Source organism: Mugil cephalus, chromosome 21 (assembly GCF_022458985.1).
Source record: "Mugil cephalus isolate CIBA_MC_2020 chromosome 21, CIBA_Mcephalus_1.1, whole genome shotgun sequence".
NCBI lineage: Eukaryota > Metazoa > Chordata > Actinopteri > Mugiliformes > Mugilidae > Mugil > Mugil cephalus.
This window is the reverse complement of record NC_061790.1, coordinates 17,156,065-17,164,782: the sequence shown is the minus strand read 5'-3', so window position 1 is coordinate 17,164,782 and position 8,718 is coordinate 17,156,065. Positions and strand designations below refer to the sequence as shown.

Here is an 8,718-nt window from a genome sequence, read left to right as displayed (position 1 = left end):
TACAGCAAAGTGATTCACATAATTCTTCAAAAATATGTCTAAATAATTCCCTGGGATACTTTTTCTGTGCGTGTCTGTATGTGGAATACATTAACTCAAATTTTGATATATACAACATAATGGCCCCCCAGCCGTCACAACGTGAACTGAAAAATATAATTTATGACTAGAATTCCAAATGAAAAATACTCTTTATTTTCACCAACTACTAATTCCGCCGTCTAGTCAGTAAAAACACACTGTCAACACTTTTTCCTTTTTCCACCTCAGATGTTTTGGCCTGTCAGCGGGGGGACAACAGGTGTAACAGCATTTAGAGGACTGCATTCCATTCAGGTGACCTAATTCCACGGTCACACCAAAATCTGTTACCATCGTCAATACAGTGTATCTGCTGTGAAAAAAGAAAAACAAATCCTTGTGCTATCATAACAGGCGTTACCAACAACATCCACCACGGGTTTTACTCCCCTCAGGTGTCCCTGTAAGCCATGACAGTGACTGAACCAGCGTGAAACATACCAAGAACTTGAAAGTGAAACAGCTGCGTGGAATTCAGGCATCACCGTGTTCAATCTCATGCTTGTTTTCCCCCGCAACTACGTGTAAATAGAGAAGTAGGAGAGCACACGGCGGTTCTGTAATATTACTGTAGGTGGAAATCCAGTTTTATAGATCATGGAGTAGAAAGAAGAAGAAGGACAAAAAGAGGAAACATACTTTTATGATACTTTAATCAGAAAAAAAAGACAATCCAAAGTATCAACTATACTGTACATTTTTAAAAAGTCATTGATTATAGTAATTAAAAACACAGTTACATCAATGATGTAAATTGGCTCTTTGACTACATTCACAACTAATTTCATTTAATAATTTAAGTTAATTTTAAAACACACACATGTGTATACATATATATATGTACACACACATATATATATGTATATGATTTGGCCTCGGGGGGTGGTGGCCAGTGCCGACTGTGTTTTCTGAAGTGTCTATGAGCAAAACTGAGTCTCCCTCTGCATAAGTAGTCCCCGGGAAAATAGCAAACCTCAGCAACAAGCAGACAAACAAGGGATGTGGGTTTCAGGATTTTCCAGTGACATTCACAGTAAATAACAGTCTTGTTGACTGAATGAAAGGTTGCGCAACATCTCCAAAAGACACCAGCACAAATACAACGCACTGGAACTGGACGGCGGCGTGTTTTTCAAGATGTCAAGGGGTTACTGGTATTTTCTGACTGAGAACTTGATGCCGTGGTTGTGGAGGCGCTCGATCAGGCTGGTCTTGTAGAAGGCAGCTCCCGGAGTGTAAACCCCTCCCCTGTCAATAACCACAGAGAGACAGATTAGAGCGAGGTGGGGAGATTAAACAGTGATAATACTTCAATAAAGGAGACAGGAAGACGTGGATAAGACGGGATGACAACTTAATCCTCTCATGTGTGACACAGTGGGGACAAAGGGAAGTTGACTGACCTCCTGGGGAGAGAGTGCAGTTCATTCAGGATGGTTACAGCTGCTTGTACCATAGCAGAGACCGTCGCTACGTAACCCGGCTCTGTCAGCGACAGACACAGAGCTCAGGCACAGAAAACAGTGAGAAAATCAGCAGTTACCCAAACCCTGAAGAGACCCACAAAAGTCTTATGTAAGCGTTCCCATTGCGGTAAATATTCACCAGTGCATATGAATCCAAAGCTGAAAACGGTCCCTAACACACCATTTACTCCTGCATGAGCAATGATTGTTAAAAACGTCCAGCTGTGTGAGTGAATGACACAGTAACTGAATGATGAATCCTATACGTCCGCTATGGAAAGTTGTGGCGGTGTTACCTGCTCCAACGACCTGAGTGCAGATTTTGGCGTCGGGTCGACCCTGAGAGGGATCCGTCCCCACGGAGTAGCCCTCCCCATAAAACGCCAAGCTGAAGCAAGTGTCTTCTATCTGAGAGAGGATTCATGGAGAGGCACAATACAAGACGTTCACATCACAAGGAAATATATACAGATATGGTAGGGATCATAAGCATTCACAGAGGAACCAAACTAGAACCATGTAGAAAAATGTAATATTATTAACATAGAGTAAAAAAACAGTAATAAAATAAGAAGTTAGCCTTAGATTGACTGTTGAGAAGGGTTCATTTTTATTTTTTATTTTTTATGCCTGTAGTGTGAACACAGCATTACGGCTTCCATTCAGGACGTTTTGTCAGAAAGGCTTTTTGAATTTGTAACACATTTAATGTTGCGACAAGATTGACTGCTCCCACATATGATCTGTTCTGACAGCTAACCAAGTAGGTTAGTTACGTACAACAAACTGCTACTGGACACTGTGAGAGGACAGGGAGCGCGTTTCTTAGCAGCTTGTACTGGATCTGCCCGAGGAAACTCTTATTTTCTTGAGATAACGAAATAAAAGAATCCATTGTCACAAGGACATTCTCTCTATTGTTGTGAGAACTAAATATGCACAGCATTAACAACATGAACAGCATTAATAAATAATTGTTAAAGGCAGCCATGCCTGGCTTCATTATTAATCAGTGCATTCATAGAAACACTAGACTGGCAGCGAACTCCAGAATTGTTAGCTCTGTTGGGAACTGATTATGCTCCTGCAAAGAGCCTGACAGGCCAATCAAATCATGATATCCAGGAATGGACAGAAGAGCATGTGTTTAGATTGGCTGTATGCTGTATGTGGTAAGTATTTTTTTCTCTGTATCTCTGAAAACACGCCCCATAAATAAATCCAAATGGAGTGTTACCACAATCAAACTCTGATAACAATAGACACCACATGAATCTGTTCATCTCACTGAGTGTTTGTGTCACCTGCTTCATGGTTGGACCCGCTTTGCTGAACAAACCGAAGGAGAAGAAGGATGGAAACTTTGGGCGAAGACAAAAACAAAAAATCAGTCAGAATATGTACATGTAACCTTTACAAAGCCACACTAAGTTTGACTCTACAAAAAATGTCATAATAAATTTACTCTTCATAAATCTACATGCTGCTTCTGTTTGAAGTGCAATGCTGGCAAATGAATATGAACCGTGCCATTTGGAAACATTTCTGTAGCTTTCTGCAGCTGCATATGAGCAGCTTTGCATGAGCCATTAGCAAACATACAGTACATAATGTAACCGACACTGATCCACATTAAAGCTTTTGCTGTCTCAGATCAACTCCACATAGAAGGGTTTCAGATTATGAATACCAAGGCAGCATAAAGATGCTGGTTAATTATGCGTGTCGTTACCGTGGTGAGGAGTTTCCTGCCCAGGCTGAATTTGACCATGACCCAGAAGAGCAGGCCACCACAGAGGAGCTTCACTACGGAGAAGAGGCCACCGACCCCGACGTAGGCGGTGTACTGGACCTGTGGGTGGGTGGGGGTGGGGGTGGGGGGGTCAGGAAGCAAGGAACCATGTAGATGTTAAAAAGGAGAATTAAAGGTGATGAGGAAGGAAGCAGATGAGGGAAGAAGATTACAGGTGCAAGTGAGGGGGGGATGAAAGATGAAAGAGGAGCGGTGGGTTGACAGAGAGGGGAGGGAGGAGGGGCTGAAGGGGGGGATAAGAGATGAAAGTGATAAAAGGAAAAGGAGGCAGGTGGTGGAAGCAGAGGATGGGAGAAAATTACATAGGTGAGAAGAAACAAAATCGGATAGACGGACGAAAAGGGAGATGGACGCAGAGAGGAGGAAAAGATGAGCTTGAGATGAGATGTCAAAGGGAGTAATGAGCAGCGGGGAAGATGACTCATCATATTTCCACTTGGATAGTGGAGGGCGATCTAAACAACATAATGAGATAGTTTCATTACGGGCCTGTGTCTCTGCCTGTGATCAAAACGGTGACAGCTGCAGAAATTGCTGACCTACTTACAGCAGGTACAGCAGGGGAGAAGGGTTTTTTACTTTCCACAGTCGGGAGGCAGAGAAGCCACGCAGTCAAAATAAGAAGGAGTGTGTGTTCCCAATGCTGAATATTTAAACTCCTCGCGTCATTTCATACATCGCACCAAATGGTGTTCTTCCCTGGGGACGCAGACAGCTCCAAGATGCTGCAAGTAGTTTCAAAAGCACAGATTTCTACAGATTCTAACAGAGCACGCCAAATCATTGAAAACATATATATGTTGCACAGTCTAGATAGTCTCATAGTTGGAAGACAACAGGCTGTTAGATTAGAAACATTCACACTGGTTTAGACCCTCATAAAAATTGTTGCAGATCTAGTTTGCGGTTGTGAACGTGGCCTTAAAGTCTTCTGGTTAAATCACATCATCATCAGAGCTGTTGACGCCTGTGGTTTAAAAGTTTGAACCACACAACTACAGCGGAATTTGTTCAAATAAAATGTCATAATTTAGCCCAGTTCCCACAGTATAGACTAAAAATGGAAAACAAAAATAGCTTAAATCAAGACTGGAGCTTTCACTGAACATTAGCCTCTGAGGTCGAAAGCAGTAATTACAAGACAATGGTAAAATTAGGCTCAGATTTAATCAGCAGCACAAGTGGAAAACTGGCACGGGAAGATTAGATGGCAAATGTTCACCTCAATTAGTTCACAGTGATTCAAAAAGCCCCCATTGTTGGTTATTAGGTTATCCAAAAATGTTTGGAAATTTTTATGGGTACAGTGATTCAGATGAAATGGGGTGATGATCATTGTGGCATCATGGCCAAAGGGACTGTTGTTGAGCCCACAGCCTGGTATTTGAACCCTGATAGCCAGACCAACTTTTTTTTGCGCCAGACAGTCGGTCTGGAACAGCTCCGTTGGAAAATGATGATGCCCCAGCAAAAATCTGACAGGCCAATCACATGCGGCGATGGACAGAAGAGTCATGACATATTCATTCAGGTCATCTGATCTATGTCAAGTTAAATTAGTTTACAATAAACAACTCTTGTCGGACTGTCCAATTGCTTGCAGAATTGAATGTACACGATGGATATACCAGGCTATGGTATTAGGAGTATCTGAAGTTTTGTTGTAAACACTGTATGATAGTATTCAAAGTAGCATAGCATAGTAGCAGTGGCTCCATACTACTACAAAAACACCACATAAGTAATAGGAAACATTGTCATTTGTTGTGTTTGTATAACCTTACTGGTGACTGTTGTTCCTCCTCGTGAAGGAAGCGCTGGGTCCTCTTGACTACTGAGGGGTCAGAACCCATAAAGGGGATGGCATACTGCTCTATCTCCTTGCTGAAAAACACGAAACCCCTGGACACACACGTACAGAAAAATATCCACAGGAATTACTCAAAGAGAAAGCAAAGCGGTTTGCACACACCAAATGTGTCTCTGCGTGCAGCCTCAGCACCGCAGCTCATTTCATCCACTGATAGTCTCCTAAATCTGCCTCTCCATCCCTGCCAGGCCCCACGTTCCGATAAAATCTCATTACAGTGAACGTAAGTCACTCTGCCAGACAGTAACAGTCTGCGAATTGCAGCCATCCTGCAGAAACTTTGATGTGTGATGGATTTTTACCGTTACTTAGAGCTGAACTTGTAGAGTATGTATCAAAGCCCTGGGACTAAACTAACTGGTCAAAGTTTCACTGTGGATCATCAATTCACACCAAATGTTTTTAAATTACATCCGTGTGGTGGTGAAAGTATTTGCTCAAACAACAAATGTATTCACCACTTTAAAGGGGCAGTTGTAAAGGCATTTAGAAATGGGGCGGTGTTAAAACTTTTGCATGAAGTGTAAGCTAAGAGTAAAACAAAAAAAATACAATTTTAGAGGGAATCTCTTCTTAGCTTACCGCGGACAAGTTTCACGTTCTAATAAAAAAGCTTCCACTCAAACTAATGTGTTTTAGCCCGACAGTAATTGCTCAGTTATAGCCTCACCTCCTCCTGACTTTGGCTCCGATCACAGGCAGCGGCTGGTGGCCAAACTTCTTCCTCAGCTGGCGGAGAGATCCGCTGTCTGCGAAGCCATACACCGCAGACTGCCAAGTGGCATCGTGGCCAGTCGACCCCTGCAAGGATGGAAAGCATGTTTAATTAAGTCACCGTGCAGGATACCAGTGATATCCAAAGTTTCCCCCAATTTCCCCTCAGTAAAGGCTTCATTTGAAGAAACAACTCATTTCTTTTGATCGACAGATTTAAGTGACCTGAGCCTTCTATGGCTGATTCACTCACTCTGCCACAGAGTTTCACAAAAGAAACTAATAGCCATATATACACTCACTGGCCACTTTATTAGGTACACCTTGCTAGTAAAAGGTTGGACCTCCTTTTGCCTTCAGAACTGCCTTAATTCTTCGTGGCATAATTTCAACAAGGTGTTGGAAACATTCCTCAGAGATGTTGGTCCATATTAACATGACAGCATCACACAGTTGCTGCTTCTTCTTCAAGGTTTGACGTCTTGTGTGTTCAGAGTCTTGATCACCTCTACATGCCTAAATGCACTGAATTGCAGCCATGTGATTGGCTGACTAACTATTTGTGAATTGAACAGGTGTACCTAATAAAGTGGCAAGTGAGTGTATTATCTATATTTGCAGATTCCGTTTCAAGGAAAATTCAACATGTAGTGATACATAATTCAAACAGGATTCTGTGTACCACGGCTTCACTCAAGGATTCTCTCGATCATTTTCTCTTAAATTACATGTGTGTGGCTCCTGTGACTCATTGTAGAAGCTGTGGATAATAACCTTACCCTGGGCCCACTGCGAATATTCAGGAAGCTCTCCACTGCCGTAAGAGTTCCTGCAATTAGACCAAATCAAACGGATGAAGTACCACTCGAAACTTTTCAAAACACATTTAATTCAAGGGTCAAAATGACTCGAACACAACAACAATCTAAAAGTTAGGCATTCTGAGTGTAAAATGTGGCTCTCACACACAAAATGTTTGAACTTTTCACATATTTTTGCTAAATGAATGTTTTATTCCCACCTTTAAACTGCCTCTGAGTGTAAAGGATACCCAGATCTGCTGGTATGGAGTCAAACCCACAGCTACCAATCACATACACTCCCTTGTCCAAGGCCTTAGTGTGGTATTCCAGCTGCATACGCTCCAGAAACTGCAGAGGGTAAGATGTTGCACAGACAAAAATGTACGTGTATGCAAAGATGGCTCATGTCTCTTTAAGAAGACTAATTCCTAACAGTGGAGAAATTGACTTTTAAGCATCCACCAACCTGAGGCTCCCCACAGATGTCCACGTAGTGGGCTCCATTTTCAACGCAAGCTTTGACCACTGGTTCACCGTAAAATCTGTACTGAGAGGAGAAGGAGAGCGTAAGGCAACCTGGCCAAACGCGAACCCCCGGCACACTCGGACGACGACAATACTCACTGGTCCCACACAGTTGAGGATCACCACACCTTGTTGGCACATGATGGCCAGTGACTCCTCAATAGACACATCGGCAACGATGATTTCAACGTCTGTGCTCAAGTCAGGCATGGCTGATGGAAGGGAGAAAAGATCATCTTTCACGGGCTATAAGAGGAGTGACTCTAACTTGTGATCAGGCATAACATTAAGACCACCTGCCTAATATTGTGTAGGTCTGGGTAATAGTGCAAAATATGCTGAAAATGCCAGCTAATGTGAGATTAATAAAACATTTCCCTAATAGTTAAAAGTCCACTTATAATTTTCAACTTGTAGTAAGTTAGGCAGAGATTCAGCTGAGGGCTACACAGCTCAATAACCTCGCATGACCCTTTTTAAGCAGCAAGCAGTCGAGCTATTTAGCGGTCAAGTTAAAAACCGCATGATTTAACCACCCACCAAACCACAGCCACAACAACTCTGACTGCCGCATGTCTCAGCCTAGCAGCTCTGCTGCCCTGCGACAGTGAAAGGCAATCTGACATTTGATCGTTAAGAGCCTGACAGCTACCACTCTCGTCTCCGTTAGCTACAGCACATCCTGTCAGAGAACATACACAGCCTCCTCGCTGCTTGCTTCAGCACGTCTTCCAGGCGCTGTCTGCTTCTCCCGGCCACGGCCCATTTCAGAGGTACGCCGCCGGGACCCTCTGAGGCGCAACGGGCGACCTCCTCCACAACAAACTGTCCGGTGAACCCCGAGGCACCGAAAACAACAACGTGATACGGTCTGGCGGAGGTCACGGCGGCCATTGTTTACGTTTCGCTCTGAGGTCCCGCTGCCGGGTAACGTTAGTTCCGGTTCTGTGAGTTGGTTGTCTCAGCAACGAGCGGAACTGTCGCAAAGTATCAAACCAGTGGTGTGTTAATTTATTAACCAACAGCAACCGTGGCATGTTGTTGACTACATTTAAGATCATTTATTGTTTTATGTTTTTCCACTGGTGTGGGGTTAGACAACCATTTAGTAAAGTATAAAGTTCACCTGTTAAAGGAAACCAGGGCCCCTCCACCAGCCATTAAACTACACTATAAACATATTATTAATGTATTATAGCTTAAATACATACACTCTCTTTAATCTGGCCTTAATGTTTTCTTCAAATTAAGTATTAACATGGTGGACAGGACACGCTAGTGGGTCAATCTCCTATGTACTGCAGATAGCGATATCCGTCCAGATCCATACATTCTGATTCATATATTTCTATGGTCAACTCTTAACTGCAGCACTGCAGCAGTATGTGGGTGAACTTTCTAGAGAAAATGGTTGGTGATACTGTGGTGCGCAGCGGCATCTAGTGG

At 43.1% G+C, this 8,718-nt stretch overlaps 1 protein-coding gene across 1 annotated transcript; it reads right to left on the bottom strand.

The window, feature by feature from the left end:
* Positions 1 to 717: 717 nt before the first annotated feature.
* On the bottom strand, positions 718 to 8,224 carry sccpdhb (saccharopine dehydrogenase b). Its single transcript, XM_047573769.1, has 12 exons — positions 7,971 to 8,224; positions 7,372 to 7,484; positions 7,214 to 7,294; positions 6,966 to 7,095; positions 6,724 to 6,773; positions 5,901 to 6,031; positions 5,145 to 5,262; positions 3,280 to 3,399; positions 2,852 to 2,908; positions 1,844 to 1,955; positions 1,485 to 1,566; positions 718 to 1,329 (listed from the first exon to the last, which is right to left on the bottom strand). Exons 1-12 carry the CDS (start codon positions 8,164 to 8,166, stop codon positions 1,230 to 1,232), a joined length of 1,290 nt encoding a protein of 429 aa, XP_047429725.1. The 5' UTR covers positions 8,167 to 8,224; the 3' UTR covers positions 718 to 1,229.
* Between the last annotated feature and the right edge of the window lie 494 nt (positions 8,225 to 8,718).